This window comes from Stylophora pistillata, chromosome 12 (assembly GCF_964205215.1).
Source record: "Stylophora pistillata chromosome 12, jaStyPist1.2, whole genome shotgun sequence".
NCBI classification, from domain to species: domain Eukaryota; kingdom Metazoa; phylum Cnidaria; class Anthozoa; order Scleractinia; family Pocilloporidae; genus Stylophora; species Stylophora pistillata.
This window is the reverse complement of record NC_142530.1, coordinates 3,617,784-3,637,500: the sequence shown is the minus strand read 5'-3', so window position 1 is coordinate 3,637,500 and position 19,717 is coordinate 3,617,784. Positions and strand designations below refer to the sequence as shown.

Below are 19,717 nucleotides of genomic sequence, written 5' to 3'. Positions count from 1 at the left end.
AAGGAGGGAAGATATTGACACAGCCTTAGCATTATACAACCGAAAAGATGTTTCCTTCTCATATGTCTGTGAACGATCTGGGTGTGTTTGCAGTGGTGATGGTTTTTGGTTTGTTGATTGTCCTTTTGTTCATGTTTGACTTTGTAAGTATGACAATTATTCCTCTCTTATGTTGGACAGCGTGCGTACTGATTTATTTCCTTAATTCTGACAAATACACGATTTCCCTTAGAATATTTCTTTTGTGTTGTGAGGGCTGTGCCTGCAAATTAGTGTATAGTCGTGGAGAGAATTTAATTATCATCTCTTTCAAATTAATTTCGAAGCCATCCGTCGATCAGTGTTCCCAGCTATCACGTGCTAAGGGGTGATAATCAAACTTTTGGAATCTCGTACAAATTTGACCTTTGCTCGATTTGCGGTTACTAAATATTAGTAGTGTTAATGTAGGTTCGAACTTTCTCGGAAAAGTCTTTACCTCATTACGTATACAATTCTTGAATAAAGAAAAAAATGGAGAAAACAGTAGATTGCACTGCCTTTGGGACTGCGGCTTTGACTTTTTTTAGAATCGCACAACTGAATAAAATATCGCATTCTGATTGGTTAACGAAGCGAGGTGTTTTGTGTGGAGTTGCAAATTAAAAGCGAGGAAGTATGGGGCAGTGCAGAAATCTAGCCCTGACTGGGGATATAAAAGACCATTGTCCTTTTTTATCTAAATTATGATAAGAAGGTGGAATTTTCTCATCCTTTCTGATTCTTAAGGTTAAGTGAAGAATTTGAAAGTGAAATGCACCACTCACATTAATAACTGCCTCCCAGTTAGCTAACTGTCTCCCGGTTAGCTTAATGGATAGAGCGCTGGACTGTTGTGCGGAAGGTCAAGGGTTTGAGCCCTGGCCGGACCAACACTCAAGGTCTTAAAGTAATTGAGAAGAATTTGCTACCTTTCTATAACATCAAGAAATGGTTAGATATTCTAGTCTTCTCAGATAGGGACAAATAAATGGAGGTCCCATTTCCTGGTTGGGGTAGGAGACGTAAATTTCCTACCCATGAGATTACTGTGTGATGGATGTCCTCCCCTGGGGTGGGATGGGTGGGAGGGTGGACTAGCACGAATGGTTCGTATGTTCCTTTGTAGTCCTTCCCCACTGCAAAATAATGCAGTGAAAATGGAGTAAATTAAATTAAATTACCCCTTCTTGGGCAAACTGGTCTTTTTAAATAACAGGTCACCAATTTTTACTCTTATAAGCAGGGGAAACCTGTCTGTCCATCGAGAGTGGAGTAATACATATTCATGGAGGTAGCAAAGGGCGAAGGGGGTCCTTATCCCATTTCATGCACAATTTTTTTTCATTTTTTTATTCATGTATCACATATTTATTTTGGGCTTAATCTTCCATCACATATAAAGCCTTTCCTACTCTCTGCAGTGTTTTAGCCAGAACATTTTACTCAGGGACTAACTTTTCAGGAAGGGAGCCAAGAGGCTCTGCATAGCTACTTAAAGACCAAGACCTTTGATAGCATAATTCCATAACTGTCGTACAGTATTTTTTATTGTCTTTGGGAATTAATTCCACTTTATGAAAATGTTTCCTATTTTCTGTTACAGAGGGGTGTATCAAAAGGCCCATCAATTCCAGGAGACGAACCATCAGACCCAGAGTAAGTAATTTGGTCAGTAATCATTTTCTGTGCAAGACATTTCTCCTCTCAGGGGTCAGGATGGGAGGGTAAATCACTGGAACTTGCCTGCATGGAGACATGCCTTAGATTATAACACAATGATCCAGCTAGGGTGTTAAGCCACATTACTCAGGGACTTTCACTGTGGTTTGGAGTAGGGGGGCATCTGGCTTTGGCAGATTCAGATTCAACACATGTGAAGACAATGCAAACAAGCTGTTGGGACTCGGTCGTGGGTGACCACAATTGCTTGATAGAGGTGACTACTTTATAGAGGTAAAAATTACAGTAATTAAGGGGAAAACATTTTGGTAACTGCCCGTTTAACACAACATAACGGCTTTTAACAAGTTTGGCTCTATTTACTTTGGATTCTTGTGAATAAATTTTGTCTGAATTTCTTTATTTCAAGGATGGGTAATCTGGGTGATATGGGAAAAGCAGGCAGCCTGCACCAGTACATGATGTTATTACATGAGAAATATGGTCCTATAGCAGGATTCTGGTGGGGCAAGCAACACGTTGTTAGTTTAGCTGCTCCAGAGTACTGGAAAGAAATCCAACCAATCTTTGATAGACCTGGTAAGAGAGAAAAATAAAACTAAATCTACAGTTATCTTTTTAAATGGGATTATTTGGATTATCATTAATTCACAAGTTAAGCTTTTCACTTCCAAGATCTCATTAGTAATTCTCCTTACTGAGGGCCATATTTTTCTCATCATCTTAGTTTGGAAAATCTAATAATCCATCAATTGATATTAGCTTCCTATTAACCAGGCATGCAGACCATACATATATCTTATTAGACGTTTAGTTGTGTAGTATCGTTGAGTATTTTTACTCAGCAATACGGCACAACTCGTAAAAATACTCAGCGATACTACACAACTAAACGTCTAATAAGATATATGTATGGCCTGCATGCCTGGTTAGTAGGAAGCTAATATCAATTGGGGGATTATTAAATTTGTATTTGTTATTTGTATTTTGTATTTTTAGAAATTTGTATTCATTATTTGTATTTTGAAGAGCCTTACGGGCTCGTCAAAATACAAATAAGGAGTAAAAATACTCAGCAATACTACACAACAAAATGTCTAATAAGTTATTTATTATCCAACACGCCAAACTGTTATTTCAGTGCGGGCGAATTTCGGGGATATTTATTTATGGGGAGTGCGTGACAGAAGTATGCGAAGCGGAACAGAATTGGCGTGTTGTCATGTTGCTGCTTCTATTTTCTTCATTAAATGAAGAAATTTTCTGGTCATCAAACTGTTTTTCTTCGTTCGATTCATCTAATAAACTTTGACCTATATTTGCCAGCCATTCTGACTCTTCATTGTTGGAAATAGGATTCAAATTGTCTGCCACTTTTTTTTTTCGTAACTACAATCCAATTCTTTGCTTTTCTCGCGATGCGAGAAAACCTGTTTAACCGGTACTCTACAATAGACGAGTACAAATACCACGTAATATTTGTACTCATCTATGGCATTATTTGTACTTGCTGGTCTGGGGGAATTATGCGCCAATGCAAAAGCACATAATTTTAGCTTAAACGCATAATTTGCATAATCCTGTAAAAAGTGCATAATTTCCGCATAATTCTCGATGTTTCAAAAGAAATATGTCCTAAAAGATAAATTTTCCTACCTTCAAAACTTTTTAAAATAGTTTTTTCAAATTCTAGTGAATTTTGATGGCAAAAACTGTATTTTTAATTGAAAACACGCAGGAAAACAAGATATAATCGAACAGGCCTCTTGTCTTTTTCTGCTGGAGACCTGGGCTCTAATTGTTGACTTACAACCAATATGATTGGAAGAAAAAGAACCAATCAATGCTTCCAAAAGAAAAATAGCACCATTTTGGTAAATTTATTCCAGAAACTTTCTTTTCTGTCCTTTTCGTGTTTAAAATGGAAAGTTTTTTCAAACCAAAGAAAAAAAATTACAATATAATGGCCAAAGAGAGAGTCAAACAATATCCTCACAAATAATTATTAATAATTAGGTTTTCTTAATGTGGACTTACATATAAATTTAAAATATATGTAAAATTCAATACTTTTAACATTGCACAACTTGCATAATCTGTGCATAATTTTTCTAAATTTGGTGCATAATCACAAAAAAAATGGTGCATAATTTCTCATAAGATAGTGCATAATTCCCCCAGCCCTGTACTTGTCTAAGTGTAGTTGGATAATGATGGGGAATATTGTGGCAGTACTAAAACAAACAAGCGCCAATTTTTCCCAGTAAGGCTCAAGCAAGCTAGTTTAGTGAGTAGTTTTTTGGCACTTCTTAAGACCAAACTAATTTATCTTGAATTTGCTAGCTTTTCCGAAAAAAAAAAATTACATGGCTTATGACTGTTTCCATGGAAATGGTCAGGTCCTTATGGCAAGATACCAATCAATCAAGAACCAATCAGAATGCTTGCATCCATCTCAGGACCACCTCGCCATATGATAATCTTCTATAATTCTCATCACTTGTCTGCTTGATATTGCATTGATCTTGTGGGGAGAAGTTCTGTCTTGATCGCTCCTGGGAGTGGAAGGGTCAAAAGAACCTCACTCTAATGTTTTGGCGTGAAAATGCAGCCGTTTGATGTAGCTATACGCAAAATGCAATAATCTGAAATGGATGAAAATTTTTCAAAAGTATATTTTTAATTTGCAAAAGTAAGTTTAATTCCTAATTGATTGACCTCTAAATTAAAAAATATTTGCAATTAAAATTATTTGGTTCAACAAGTTTTGATAGTGGTACATGTCATTCTTTAAAAAACAACAGGATGAATCTTTTTTCCTTTAGGCATTAACACCTCTACTGGTAAGAACACTTCAACCATTTTAAATTTGCAAAGTCAAATCTTCTTGATCACCTTCTGATCTACAAAACATTCAGCAGATTTAAAACAAATTTCCAAATGGAAAGACACTCCAGCTCTAACCTTTGAGAGTTGTCAAAACTGCTTTGCCTACTTTTTGGTGATTTCAATGTCTACGTCCACCTTTCAGGGGATCTTTTCAGGCTGTTTGAACCCCTCATTGGCAAGAAAAGTATTCAGTATGCCAATGGTCCGGAAGGAAGGAAAAGAAGGCAGTTAATGGATAGAAGCTTTAGTCATGAAGCTGTCAAGGACTACTATGAACATTTTGTCAAGGTTTGGTACAGTTTTTGCTTTGTACAAATTTTGTTCAATGTTAAAGCTTTTTTTCCTTTTTTTTTTTTTTATTCCAAATAGAGAAACAGTATTATAAAGAAGATATTACAATAATAATGCAATCAATAATACAATACTGGTAGTTATTATAATGCTACTAATTATGTTACTTTACTTGCTGCACTGATTATGTAGCTCCTAAACATAATATACTTTTTGTGGTTCTTTACTTTTATGGACACTAGGTGTTCTAATTATTACATTAATGTACTATAGATGGGTCATGCAAATGTAATGCCTGTATTACATAATAGCTTCCTTTTAACTAAATTTTATATGCATGTGATTGATACATTTTGCTGTGTATGATTGTCTGTTTATCTCCGATTTTATATTTTATTATACATGTATATGTTTAATATATGAATATCATTTAAAAATATTGTAGATAGGAAATTTTTTTTGTGTGTGTCCCCAATTAGTTTGGTAGCTAAATCTCTTGACACATTAATAAAGTATTCACTCACACTCACTCATAGAAAAATAAAGAACAACACATTTCCATTGCTAACATTACTATTTTTTATTTTTCATATATTTTAAATAAGATTATTTTGAAAAGATTAATCAAGTCAACATTCATGCAAGAATGGTTGGTGTGCTGGACTCAAAGTCTTTAAGGCAGAAAAATCTTGTCAATGTGTTGATCCCAATATGAATTCTCCTTATACCGTCTACCCTGCATTTCTGAAGTTACCCCTTTAACTTACACAAGTGATAAACAATGTAACTTTTCCCTTAAATATCCATACATTATCTGGTAAACAGGCGATGAGTATACTCAAATTTACCAGAAGTTATTATCTTGATCTAACACCAAATTCTTGTTACTTAAACATGAAAGTTTTTAACAGATGGAGGAGAGAATTAACAATTCGATCTTTAGAGTTAAAGGGATAACTGTGGAGGCAGCGTGGCTGAGTGGTCAGCTCGTTGGACTCGTAATCCGCTGCTCCCGGGTTTGAGTCCCGCTCTGTAAATAGCCAACCAGTTTGTCTCCGGCCAGTTGGGATTCTTAACAACTTATGTTCAATTTGAATTATTTATTTCTGTTGTTTATTGTGGGCCTCCTGGAGAGTATCTTGTAGCTAAGTGTGGTGCCACATTAAAAATAAAACTTAACTTAACTTATAACTGTCAGAATTAAAGCAATATATGGTTAGGTTATTTAAGTAATATATGGTTAAGCAAGACATTTGGCTCTTGCAGTGCCTCTGTCAGTGATTTAGATGGGTAAGAGAGAACTGTTAGGGAAGCCTTAAAGAAAGCTAGAAATTTTAGAATGACGTTGTGAACTTCAATGATTTTTTGTAGAATTTTTCTTCCATCATAGATTGCTAAAGAAACAGCTGACAAGTTCGCTACGAGTGGTCCTCATGAACGTATTCCTTTAGGGAAAAGTATGATTGCCATGGCAATTAAAGCTATATCTGTCGCAGGAATGGGCCGTTCATTTATGGATGAAAAGGAGGTTGACAAGTTAGCTGCAGTGTATGATGTGGTAAGATTTTGTGTCTTAACTTGTAGTAGGGTGTTAGACAGCATAGGTAGATAAAAAAATATGAAATTTACCAGCACAACTTTGTGTTTCATAGTGACTTAATGTGATTTAGGCCCAGATAACGTGAAGTGAGGCAGATTGATTCAGTGAAATTTGGAGAAGGTCATAACTTTACTTACTGTACTCAAGACTAATGAAAATCTACAGCTCGCTGTTAAAGTTATATCTAAATGCATCACATTTCAATCACTCGCTCAGTTTCTGCTCGATCCATTGCCATGCTGTCCTTTTATAGTAAGTATTTGGTACATAGATGTCAAAAGTTTCCCCGCTGGGTACTTTTTCAATTACCACTCACATGTTTGTCATGGCTGACTCAGATCCAGCCGGATCTCTTCCACCTCCCTCGCACTCATCTGCTGTCGGCAAGTCTAAACACTTTGAATTCCTCTTGTAGTGGAAAAGCTCCTTACAGAAATTTGAATTGATACATATCGTAAAGGTGTAAAATTGTGATAAAACTTTTATTCTTCGTAGTGCTGGGATGAGATGGAAGAACGTCTCACGTCACCCCCTCCGCGTCCAGATAGTGACAGAGAGAAAAATTTTCAAAAAGGTAAAAACACAATATAATATTTGGTTTAATGTCAGGAGCATATGAAAAATGTTTTATTATAAATTTATAATGATAAATCTTAGTTTCAACCCCCCAAGAGTGGAGAACTTGGTAAGGAAACCAGGATAAAGTGTCAGAGTCAATCATGTCCCACTGATAGTGACCAGCACCTTATTTCTTCTTACACCACCCCCCCCCCTGAATCACACATTAAGGTCACAAGAATAAAGGAAATGATCAACAAATTAAAGCAACTCTTGATTCTTAAACACAATCTCCTTGTCAGTGCCCTAGGAAATGCTCAGAGAACAGCATGGAGAATTTACATTTTGATGTCAGGGTATAATAATATAAAGGGGTTAATCAGTTTTGCATGAGTTTCCTGATTGTAACCTTGGTGAATTTCAGATTTCTCCTCCCCTTTCTCCATGTTTGAATTCTGTCATCCAAAAGTATCCCCCCCCCCCCCTCTTGTCACCCATGTGCTCTCTGAATAATTTAAGCTCAGAAAAGTAAGTGTGAATTAAACTAAATTCTCTAGTTGATGTTTTTCTCTCTTCTGATTGCCTTTCTGCTTGAAAATGTGTGGATGTGGTAAGGAGAAATTCTTTCTTGGTCACCCCAGGGAGTGTAAGAGTCCTCTATTGTGTAGTCTAAATTGGTATGGTTTTTGTGTAAATATAAATATTCCTTTGTTAGTTTTTGAAAATTTATCCTCTTGAGTGTTTATTTTCTCATTATTTTCAGCTCGTGCAGAGATGCAGAAACTTGTGAGAGACTTCATAAGAAAGAGGCGTCAGGACACAGAAAAAGCTGAAAAGCTATTCATTGACTCCATGTTGGATAACGACTTCATGGATGAAGAGGAGGTAATCGTAGACTTCCTGAAATGATTTGATTTAGCACCCCCCCCCCCCGCCGCCCTTCCAACAAGCGTTGCCTCTCTGATAAGCTCCCCCCTCAACTTTTTTTTAATTTGTTAATCCGGTAAGCGCCCCAGTATTCCATGAAGCACCTCTATTCCAAGAAATGCCCCTATTCTGTTTCAGTTACAACACTTTTAGAGTACATGTACATTGAAAAGCTGACGTTTCGAGCGTTAGCCCTTCGTTGGAGCGAAGATATATCAACTTTGTTGATATATCCAAATTATTTCGGTACTCCCACCGACGCAGCCCCAAACAGTTTCTTTCGAAACTATCAGCCTTTTTACATGTACATTGAGATTGGCAGTGGTCAATCATTCTTCAATTGCTCCCTTTTAAGGCTTTAAAAAGCGTCACTACAAAAAAAAGTGGCCTTGGTCTCAGGTCCTTTAAACAAAAGTTAGTTGTTCTAGCCAGGAAGGATCCAGGGACAACAAGTCCATTTTCTAGTCTTATTTATCTTTTTAAAATAAACATCAAAGCTTTGTTTTACATGTACATTTTGCTTTTTCTCAAAGAGGTTATAAGTACCCTGTCCCTAGCAAGCACCCTTCTTCAGAACAAGCACCCTCCCTTGAGCTACCAAATTTTAAAGTAAAAAAGCACACTGGTGCTAAAATCAAATCAGTAGGGTTCTTGTAAACAATTTTTTTTTGTGGAATTTAACCTTGTTTGTGATTAATATTACCTCATATTGATAATTCAGTAGGGACAACAAAGGGTGTGCCTTTTGAGGTGTTTTGGTCTGTAAGGGTATGGTTCAAGGTGTAGAGCACCAGATTACCTTGTTAGTGGAGTTTGAGGGTTCAAGCCCCAGACTAGACCAACATTCAGTAGCTTTAAAATAACTTTTAGAGAATCTGCTGCCTTGGTTATGACATTCACAAATTGTTGGACACTCTTGTGTTCTCAGATAAGGATGTTAAACCATAGGCCCTCTCTCCTGCATCTTCTCTGTATTTGTTAGCAAGGGACATTGAAGACCCCACCCACATCTAGCAAAGAGTATGGAAAGATTACCAGTAGCTTCTGGTGCTGTAGTCTGGTGATTAGATTGATTATTCTAGCCCCCATTTGAACCAGCTTTAAGCTGAACTGGGCCAGCCTGTTTTAATATAACAAATAATAAGTAAATTACTTGTAGTCACAGCACTCATATCACTGATGTGGTGTAAAGTTATTTTTTTGATATCAATAAAACGTTTTGCCACTTGTGTGGCTTGTATCTTACTGTTTCCCATAAATTTCTTACAATCCTGCAGGGAGAATTTGGTTTAAAAATAACAACAAACTTCTCATTATTTCCTTCAAGTCAAGTAAAGTGCTGCTTTAGCATTTGATGTGATAATAATTTTATCCTAACTGTTGGCCCTTATATGGAGCATAGGCAGACCACACTATGTGTCTGGGGCTAATAATTGTTGAAATGAAACAAACAAAATCTAAGAGGGTTATGAATAACCTCTGAAAATTGCATAATTATGTAAATTATATCTCGGTCTGAATATCTCAGTTAAGCTAAATGAAACATTTAAACAACGCTTCAAAATGGCAAATGAAGGCAAAAAAAAAAATACCAGAAGTGCGTTGATTAACATTTTAGGTTACTTTATTGAGATATTCAGACTGAGATCACAGTAATTTAGATATGCAATTTTCAGAGCTTTATTTGTAACCCAGGGGTTTCATTAAGGGCCAGGCACCGGGCAAATTGACCAGTTGTGAAGACAGTTTTGCCCACCTGATTTGACGGTCTGGAGGAAAGTTTATCTTATAAAGAAGTTCAGCTCAAAGAGTTTTGCCTGCCTGTGAAAACCAGTTGCCCTCCTGCAGAAAACATTAATGAAACCCCCGATAACCCTCATAGATTTTGTTTGTCTAAAGTCTACAATTATCAACCACGAACACAAGTGTGGTCTGCTTGCACATGGAGTTTCCTTAATGTTTAATTCTTCAGAAATTTTAACTCAATCATAGTTTTCATCAGTTTGTTCTTTTCTCACTCATAGATTTGTGACAATGTTATATCCTTTCTCATTGGAGGGTTCCATACAACAGGAAACAGTAAGTTTATATTGTATATTTTTGCATTAGGCAGGAGTTTCAATAAATTTTTCCATAAGCAGTTGCTGAGAATGTTGTAGGCAGTTTTGCTGTAAGGCGAAACTCAAACATGACGGCCAGCTTGCAGACTGACAGGCCTTGCACGGGTGGTAGACTTCTTTGTTTTGTTTTATTTTATTTTTATTGTCTTGTTTTATCGACTTTATTGGTCTAATTACCTAAAATGTAGTAAGTCAATGGAAGAAATGAAAAGACCAAAAGGGATTGCATGAACAAGAAAAGTATCCCATGCGTGGTGTAACCCAAAGTCTAATTAAATAATGTGATAAGAAATTGAAATTACTAAAAATTACAATAAATTTAATTAATTACAAATAGTGCACAGTAAAGTCCAATTAAAATCAGTCAGATAGAAATCAAGAACAGTGGCAAGGGCAGTTCTGGGAGAGGAACCAGGCATAGGGAATTATTATAATGCAATTATTATAATCATTATAATTATAATAATTATTATTGTAAAGTAGTGTCTAGTAAGACTGCCTGTAACAGGTTTTCATTGAAACTCCTTCATCAGGCAAAGTGATTGGTTGATTGGTTAATTAGAATTGCTGTGTAACATACCTTGTAATTCTCCTGTGCGGTGTTGAATTTTTTGATAGTACAAACTTATTACAGGAAGGTATTGAAGAGTAAATCGTGTACTGATTTAAGAACATTACACAGCAGAACACTGTAAGAGATTGAATCATCTTTGTGTCCCAACAACAGTCCTGTTTTAAGTTCTACACAGCTGGGACCCAACTAAGAGATGGTCACTTATTACAAAGTGACATTTTGAGATGGCTCCCAGCTATGCGTGAAGTTAAGACAAGAAACTGAAGAATCAGGGGTTTCCATAACTATTTCTACAAGCGGCTGCCAGTGGTTTAAAAGACGGCAGTGACCGAAAAAGCCAAAAACGAGAGCCTGCTGACAGGCTATATGGACAGCAGTAAACCACAGGTAACTGGCTTGGGAACGATTGATTTTTAAATGCCATTGCACAGGAAATGGGTACATTTTTCCAATAAGAGTAAATCACTGTGTGAAATAGAGCAGTGTAAAATAAAATCGTGGACAAAATTGAACACTGGACATTCTTCGGTGAAAGGGATTGTTACTTTTTTTCTACTAAGGATGAGAATTTGGATGTAAACATTTTTTTTTCCCGTAGTGATGATCTGGTGTTTGTACTTCCTGACCAAACATCCTGAGATGCAAGAAAAAGTTTTTGCTGAGCTGGAGGAAGTTCTGGGAGAGGAGGACATTAAACCTCAAGTAGTTTCAGATCTGACGTTAGTAAAAACGACCTCCTATGATAATGCAAAATAACTAACGGCTCTAAGTAGGAATTAAGAGTTAAGGATATATATATATATATTTTTTTTTTTTTTGGACTCCTCATTTCTCTTTTATTTCTTAACCCTTTACTCAAATCTGAAATTCACCAAGGTGGCCATCAGGATATCATGCAAATTGAGTGACCTTTGTACCCTAACATCAGTATGCATATTCTCCATACTGTTCTCTATACATTTCCTAAGGTGCTGACAAGGAGAATTTGTTAAACAATCTAGAGCTTCTTTAGTTGGTGATCATTTCCTTTATTCTCGTGATGATAGTCACTATTTTGGGTTTAAGGGTTTTAAAATAATCCTTGTCTCGTGAGAAAATGAGAGACCAGACCAGACTAATTATCTCGCGCGTGCCTTGTCACTCGCGTGTGCTGGTCTGAATCACTCATCATCTTGTTCTCATTTTACTTCAGGTACACTCGTCAAGTGATAGATGAGACACTTCGTGCTTCTGCGCTCGCTCCATGGGGAGCCAGAGTCTACGAGTACGACCTGCAAGTTGGAGAATTTGTGATTCCTAAAGAGGTGATTAAATCCTTTTGTGATTTACAATCTAGGAGGGAGGCATTGGGATTTTCGGTTTTACGATATTTTTTTTAGATCGGTTTTTGTGCCAAAAATCTTCGGTTTTTCGGTTTTGCTGTTCATTGGGGTTTGGAGATTTTCGGTTTTCTAGCGTTTGGTTTTCGGTTTTCGTTAAAAATATTGACGGGTTTCCTATTTAGGTTCCGGTTTCTCTTAAACTCTGTATATTCCTCATGCTGGCACTGTATCGGATCGATTAGGGTTTGGATAACTGGGATGTGAAAATTTATCGGTTTTAACCGTTTTGCATGCGGTTTTCGCTTTTGATCGATTTTTTTCGCGGTTTTGGGGATCTGGGAGAATTTTTTTCTACGGTTTTACGGTTTCTAATATACCCTATTGCAGTTTTTCCTCGCGTTAAGCTTTAACGTTCTTCCTATTCAAGATACCTACTTTCATTGTTTCATAGACCCCCATTCTTCTTCCCTTTGGAGTTGTATTACAGGATCAGAATTTGTGGCCAGAGCCGAAAAGGTAACAGTTGTGGCAGACGTTAATTACAGTGTTCGTGTGTACAGTTAACCCGGTTTAACTACGCGCGTTAAACTGCGTTTAATTGGTGTAACCCCGAAAAACTTAAACAATCATGACTTGTTTGTTTTCGGTTCTACGTCACACGTTTGAAACGAGCACTGTATTATTTTCAATTTCCCCGTATCAGGTTTGATCCAGATCGCTTTAGCCCAGAGAACATCAAACAGCTTCCAAGCCTTGCCTATCAGCCTTTTGGATTCGCTGGAAAACGCAAGTGTCCCGGATGGCGATTCTCGATCGCGGAGGGACTGGTGTTCCTGTCTGTTCTTATCAGACGCTTCAAGTTCCATCTTGTTGAAGGACAGGAAGTGAAACCGGTTTATCGCCTTGTGACGTCACCAGCTGAGGAGGTCTGGGTCACAGTGACTGAGAGATGAATCATCAATTCAACTTTCTTTTAAAGGCCGACACTTATGATTTGACGTTTGGCTGCAGGTTTGTTTACTTGCGTCATAGACGTTTCTTTGTTCCATTGAAGAAAAAATGGGTGCTGAGACAATGCCGCACAATACTCCGACAAAAACATCAATTATATTGGCCAAAAATAGAATGAAATTTAATTGATTAATTTATAATGATAATATTAGTAGTATTAATAACGATGTAGATGATGATGATAATAGATACAATGACAACAATATTTCAAGAAGATCCCATTCGCAAAGGCGGTTGTTAGAGGGACCTTCAGAAATAAAAAAACCAAAAAGCGATATAATTCAAGATAAAGGCCAAGTTACCAATGTGAACTGATGGGGTTATTTGCGCGTGAAACTAACTCCATGTGGATCGAAAGTTGAATAATTTTCTCGTGATTTAAATGACGAATAACGAAACAAATCGGTATATTTTGAGATGCACACATTTTTATGTGATTTTTACCAAAAACTTGGAAGCTAACTCTTAGGAATGAGAGTTCCAAAGCGAGTTAATGCCACCAAGCGACAATGAAGGGGTCACGAACAATTGTAATTGGTATGTTGTCGCAAGGAGATAAAGTAAAAAAAAACCTCAAATGTAATGGTCTTGACTGTAGTCTTGACAATAAACTTTTTTGTTGAAGGGTTTTGATGGCTGTGTTTTGAGGAAATCTTGCATAATAAAAAATTTAAATTGACAGAATCTATTTTATTCTCTTTGATGGCACTACTAGAAGAGGTGATCTCAGAATATAATAAAGGAGACGAACATTAAATTTTTTCAAGCAGGCATCCTTTATACCCCTAGTGCTTTCAATAAGAGCCGTAGTGTGCGACTCCAAATGACTCCCAACTCCGCCCCCCCCCCCCCCCCCCTCTCTTCAATTTGGTGGAAATTCCAACTTAAGCCCCACCTATGCTCCGGTTACCTTGTTCCCAGGACCTCTCTTCTTTCTTAACTATCATGCACTATTTTGCTATCAAACGATCATATAACTCTCCTTAATGGAAGATCGTTCTACTAATACCAAACAAAAATGATTTTGTAAGGACCTTAAGACTAAACCAGTCTATAGAAGATGTGAATGTTTTGATTTATTCATCGTGTTTTGACATGAGTCATCAACCACGCACCTTCCAGAAGTGTTTTCCTTCTTTTGCGTGCTAAAACGGATTGTCAATCATCTGCTGACACGTCATTCGCCTTTCGCACCGCTCTGTTAGGTTTTTACTAATGAATCAATGGCGAACCGTTCACCACTTTCAATTGAACGTTTATCGAATTTTCTTTACAGTAAAAGCCTATGGTGTACGTATGATTAACAGAATATTTTTTTTTTTGCTTCTTTTTGTTGCGGCTGCACTAAGATAATTAACTGGGGTTTTTTCTTAGAGACCTAGTTAAATTTCCAAAAAGGTGAAAGGTTGGACGCAACAAAATGGGATATGAATCGAGTGAACTCAATTGATATCATGGGGATGACCAACAAAGTGCAGACTTCGAGGACCTCGCTCCTTTTTCTCGCTTCCTCTTTTTTTCGTTTTACTTTCTCTTCTCTCACGGACGAGGCATTCCCTCAGTCGTCCTTCTGTTGCGTTCTACACAAGCTACCATGGCGCAACAACAACAACAACAACTTTAATATTTATATTGCGCAAAATACACGTAATATATGATCAAATGCGCATTACATGAAATGAAATTATCGACATTAATAAATTATCCACAATAAATAAAAATATACAAAAGCAATGGATCTATAAAAATATAATATATAGTATAAAAATAGTCCTAATAAAAGCTAATCTAAAAAGATGGGTCTTTAGTAATCCTTTGAACCTATTAAGATTATGCTCATTTCGTATTTGTGATGGTAACCCATTCCACAATTTAGGTGCCGCAGCTAAAAAAGCGCGGTCTCCCAATGTCTTTTTAGTTAAAGTTCTTCGCGTTTGAAGCATGATTCCCATTGTACACGATCTTAAATTGTATCTCTGTTCTTCCTTTTGGCTAATGGGCTCTTGTAGATATACTGGAGCTTGTCCATAAATCGCCTTAAAAGTAATTGTAATAATCTTAAATTGAATCCTAAATCCTACTGGAAGCCAATGAAGGGTACGTAAAATTGGTGAAATGTGATAAAACCTTAGAATCCTAAATATAAGTCTTGCTGCGGAATTCTGGAGCCGTTATAACTTTGCTATTTGTTTAGCTGGTAACCTATACAACTGAAAATACTATTACAATAGTCAATGCGCCCACTTATTAGGGGATGAACAAGTGTCCGGGTTGCTTGGTTGCTTAAATACTTACATTTGTAATTTAATAATAGGTTGCTCTACACGTGTTATTGAAGACTCGTGTTACTATCTATCCATGTCCCGGTAAGTTATTTACCGACTGAACAGGCAACACTTGAGCGTCCCCTACTGCAAGCGAGTCACTATGAACCTTGGATAGTTGCTGACGGGTACCTATTGTTACTTAAACTCTGTCTTGCCATCATTGATCATCAGTTTGTCACACAGAATCCAGGCTCTTATCTCATTTACACACCGTTCCATAGCAGCAATGGCATCCTCGGTACTTGAGGGACAGCCACTGAAACAGCCACTTGGTAGAGTGCCGGACTGTTGTGCGGGAGGTCGTGACTTCAAATCCGGCCGGACCAACACTCAGGGTCTTTAATTAACCGAGAAAAAAATGCTGCCTTTGTAATAATATCTGCAAATGGTTAGACTTTCTAGTCTTCTCGGGTAGGGACGATAAATGGAGGTCCCGTCTCCTGCAGGGTTGGGGTAGGAGACGTTAATTTCCCACACGCGAGATTACAGTGTGATGGATGTCCTCCCGGGGGTGGGATGGGTGGGTAATAGAGGGGTTAGGTGTCAATTGGAACGAAAGTTCTGTTCCTTTCTCCTGCCATTCCTGTGGCGAATAAATTAACCTAAACTAAACTAAATTGAGGTTTAAACGCTAAATACAACTGCATGTCGTCTGCGTAAGCGTGAACGCTGGGCAGGTGTCTCTTGACAACTTGAAACAGTTTACTGGCATATAGAGTAAACAATAACGGCCCTAAACATGAACCCTGAAGAACTCCTTGATTTAATTGTAGAGATTCCGAACATTTGCCACCTAGCGAGACACGCCGAGAACATCCCGATAGATATGACGCAAACCACTCCAGTGCTAGTGTTCCTCGGATCCCAAAACTTGTACTTTGATTGTACTTAGGCGGGATAGTAACACAGAAATGTTCCACCGCATCGAAGGCTGCACTCAAATCCAACAACACAAGCAGAACAACTTCTTGACAATTCATTGCCATTAATAGATCATTACATTATATAGCGCAGATGTTGGGGTGTTCTCCATCGCCGTTGAATGACTCGTCTCTGATTATATGTGGGTTGATTTGGAAACTTGTAATCTTACTGAAAAAAGGGATTCGAAATAAAGTCGTTGCATGAATAAATCCAGTAAATTCTTAGATGACCGGTGGTTACCCCAGAGAGGAGGATTTCCACCTGATCCCAATAATGTCGCATTTTTGTGTGGCCTGATATTTCTCGACCTTCAGCTAAAATCAATAACTTATCACAAGCTGGGGAAGGAATTCCACCTTTCTTTTATGCTTTCGTAAAGATTTTTCAGAGCATCTTAACTCTTACTATCAATTCATACACCCCTTACTAAAACGGCCCACCCGCCGCGTTCACTCTACCTTGAAAATATTATCACCAAATCTAAAACTTGCCAAAATGGCTTCAGAGGAAGACATATATTAAAGGACATGCATTAAGTATAAGCTTTGTCATTTTTACTCGAAACCTTAAAGGCTGCATTTTAAGACTTCGCTGCAGCTCGATTGAAGTATAAACACAGGGCTGTTGGGTATCAATGGCGTAAATGAGGTTTTTTTTTTTAAACAAATCGGCAGCCGGCACCGATTATTTAAAAGGACGTTTCTCTTACAAAGGTGCTGTGGTACAGCGCAGCCTATCCCAATATCTGCGTTCTATAGCTTCCTTAAATGAATTCAAATCCCGTACCTCCCTTCCCCAGTAGCACTCCTAAGATTACGCTGAACTTTAGACTAACCCGATTCTCGTCAGGTACTAAAAGAAACCACTTCCGCTTCATTGCTTATTTCTGCACATCAGCGATTTCCTTACGTCTCTTCATCAACAAACGTACTCTGAATTCCTGCAAAAATTAGCAAGAAATAGTATTATTGATAAAGTTATTTGGAGCCTGAAAATCACCTCGTCGCCACTGGCGGGTGAGCCTTGCTTGATTACATTTTTCCTTTCCTTGCATTACTTCACACCATTTTCTTTTTCTTTTACTTTTAATGCTAAAAGATTGTTTACTGCCTTTTTTTTTGTTCTTTGTTTTCTGTTTTTGTTTCTTTATTTGTATTTATAAAAGCTATCCCTTGCCCATTAGAAATTAAAAGGGTACATTTCCGATTTCAACTGATTTTCCTATCAATACAAACATCGGTAGAGGAATTCACTAAAGAATCCCCGTGTGAACGATATCTCCGAAACTTTGGAGGACGACACACTTAAGAACACTACTGGCTCGCTTTTCAGAGGACTTAGATGACAAGGAACTTAAACCTGTTTCAGTGATGTGTTCGTCGGTACTCCCCACGGGAAATATGTACGGCTTCAGGTCCCCTCCCTGTGGAGTGAGGAGAACTAAGGGCAAGACGCTTTCGTAACCAACAGCAATACACTGGCCCTCCCCAACGGGATCCACAGCTGTGACCTGAGAGAAGAAAAAGGAAAATATAAGACATAAAAACGGATGCAAAAGTCGGGAATTGTTTCAAATCACATCCCGGGTCCCATTACCTTGTCAACCGTGAACGTTGCTACATGTGTGCCCGCTTTCATGTCCAACAAGATCAGAGTTTTCTCCTCATAGGAGACCACAAAGTTCCCCTTGGATGCGATGACATTATCCGCAGGTTACCGAAATGACTGCTGGGAAGGATGTGAAGGAGAGTCCCTGCGATAAAAATAAACAGAACAGAACAGATTCTCAACGGGATAGTCACACTACCCTTGCATAGTAACAAGCAGTATACGAAACACTCATCTCAATGATAAGCGAAAAAGCCCGCGCGTCTTGGGAACGCGAGCGACGCGAGCCCACGCGTGGTCCGCGACGGATCCTTCGCAAGACCTCCTTCCTCTCGCCGCCAACGTCGGAGCAGGTTTATATAACTGCAAATCAACTTGCAGTGTTGTTATCTATAATATCAGAGGGCAGAGAAATACTTTCCTTCCCAGTCTGACCTTCTATCATATTCCAACAAACTATGTTCAAATCCATGTGGGCTGTCACCACATGAACACCATCCAGTACTGCTAATGATATAGTGTCTGTGTCGTTTGGTACGGCAAATCATGGGCAGACTTTCCTACAACAAAACACGCAAGTTGCTATTACGTTAATCGTTTTTTCTGACTACATAACATTTTTAATACATCTTAGGAGAAATCAATGCTTCAAACCCGTTGAGGAATTCCGCTTCTCTTTTAATGCACGTTGGGAGAAATTTGATTGTGCATAAGCTTTCTCATCCCTTTAGTTAAAGTTTTTTCTACTGTTTAGATTTGGAGATAGAATATTAGATTATCTTAGAATATTAGCTAACGTTAGCGGAATAGGGTCATAAGTGCGGTGTAAAGAGCTGTGGGATTAGAATTTATCATTTGTGGAAACGAAAATACTTGCTAAAAAACATTCTAAGGTAAGGCTGTACTGTGTGAAGAATCAGTTTCGTTTACACGTAAATGCTTGGTTAAAGCCCCCTTAAGGATTAGATTTTATGTAATGTAAAATTTATTTTATCACTATAAATGACGCCTTATGATACCCCAAGGGTACCCACTGCCAAGGGATACCCCAAGGGTACCCACTGCCCTATCGGTGGTTCCCCGTCCCCCTCTACCCTTCCTCTATTTGTTTTGGAGCTTTTCGTGTTTGCTTTAGTGAATTTTGCTATTCTTTTTAACACCACTGACATGTGGGCGAATGGTGAAGCTAAATAAATGGCTCGGTGGCCTGCCTCTTCAGCGGCCAAGAATTTATTAGCTTTTTGTCGGGTCGAGTGGTGGAGGAAAAATTAATTGGGGTAGGTTGTGTCTTATGAACTTACGTTTGTGAACATCCCACACAGACGGATGTCGAATAAAGTCACTTTTCCTCATCTTTTTTGCAGTGGATACGAAATACTTTCCATCAGGAGTGAGCTATGCATGCGACATAACCAACTTCTCATACCCCTCCCTCTCGATCACAAATATTTGCTCTCTCGTCACCAGGTCCTACACGCACACTTGGAGACGACTGTTCCTTCCGAGTTGACGATAAAAGAACGCAGATTATGTTGCGGCTGACTCGATTTCAAAACTGCCATCTGATCTCCTGTTTCTATATTGTAGTGTTAGATTCTTACGGTCATGTGAGTAGGTAAGTACTTCGGTTTTGTGGTTTACAACACAGATATCATCAATTCCCAAACGGTCAAATGGTGGTATATTTCCTTTAAGGACTGTTTCAACTTTCCACGTTTTTCAGTCCACGACTGCCACACTTTTATCTTCACGAATAACAACTCTTTTGTCGTCGATGACTTGAAGATAGTTTGTTTTTATGCCTCTGACTTTGCCCGCTGGTAACATAGTTGCCAATTCCCAAACGGTCAAACAGTAATTATCAA

At 38.0% G+C, this 19,717-nt stretch overlaps 2 protein-coding genes and 2 long non-coding RNA genes across 5 annotated transcripts in view; 1 reads left to right on the top strand and 3 right to left on the bottom strand.

Moving 5' to 3' along the window:
* Window positions 1-13,677, top strand: part of LOC111323475 (cytochrome P450 20A1) — a 13,726-nt gene extending 49 nt beyond the window's left edge. Inside the window, exons 1-12 of the mRNA XM_088741782.1 lie at window positions 1-143; window positions 1,625-1,677; window positions 2,111-2,280; window positions 4,733-4,878; window positions 6,272-6,439; window positions 6,977-7,055; window positions 7,803-7,924; window positions 9,991-10,045; window positions 11,259-11,379; window positions 11,853-11,964; window positions 12,434-12,498; window positions 12,686-13,677. The exon at window positions 1-143 is cut by the window's left edge and continues 49 nt beyond it. Of these exons, the coding sequence (XP_088597908.1) occupies window positions 48-143; window positions 1,625-1,677; window positions 2,111-2,280; window positions 4,733-4,878; window positions 6,272-6,439; window positions 6,977-7,055; window positions 7,803-7,924; window positions 9,991-10,045; window positions 11,259-11,379; window positions 11,853-11,964; window positions 12,434-12,498; window positions 12,686-12,935 (1,437 nt within the window). The 5' untranslated portion in view covers window positions 1-47 and the 3' untranslated portion in view covers window positions 12,936-13,677. The remainder of the gene's footprint in view (window positions 144-1,624; window positions 1,678-2,110; window positions 2,281-4,732; window positions 4,879-6,271; window positions 6,440-6,976; window positions 7,056-7,802; window positions 7,925-9,990; window positions 10,046-11,258; window positions 11,380-11,852; window positions 11,965-12,433; window positions 12,499-12,685) is intronic.
* Window positions 1-19,717, bottom strand: part of LOC148718427 (uncharacterized) — a 186,078-nt gene that overhangs the window by 62,698 nt on the left and 103,663 nt on the right. The gene's annotated exons all lie outside the window — the stretch shown is intronic.
* LOC111346274 (follicle-stimulating hormone receptor-like) overlaps window positions 1-19,717 on the bottom strand; it is a 228,914-nt gene that overhangs the window by 148,774 nt on the left and 60,423 nt on the right. The window lies entirely within an intron of this gene.
* Window positions 14,583-19,681, bottom strand: LOC148718431 (uncharacterized). Of its 2 annotated transcripts, XR_015994242.1 has the most exons (5): window positions 19,154-19,681; window positions 18,288-18,412; window positions 17,841-17,997; window positions 17,604-17,754; window positions 14,583-17,184 (listed from the first exon to the last, which is right to left on the bottom strand). It is a non-coding gene; the product is annotated as an uncharacterized LOC148718431 (long non-coding RNA). The 2 variants fall into 2 exon arrangements; XR_015994241.1 differs by lacking the exon at window positions 14,583-17,184 and having other exon boundaries at window positions 17,233-17,754.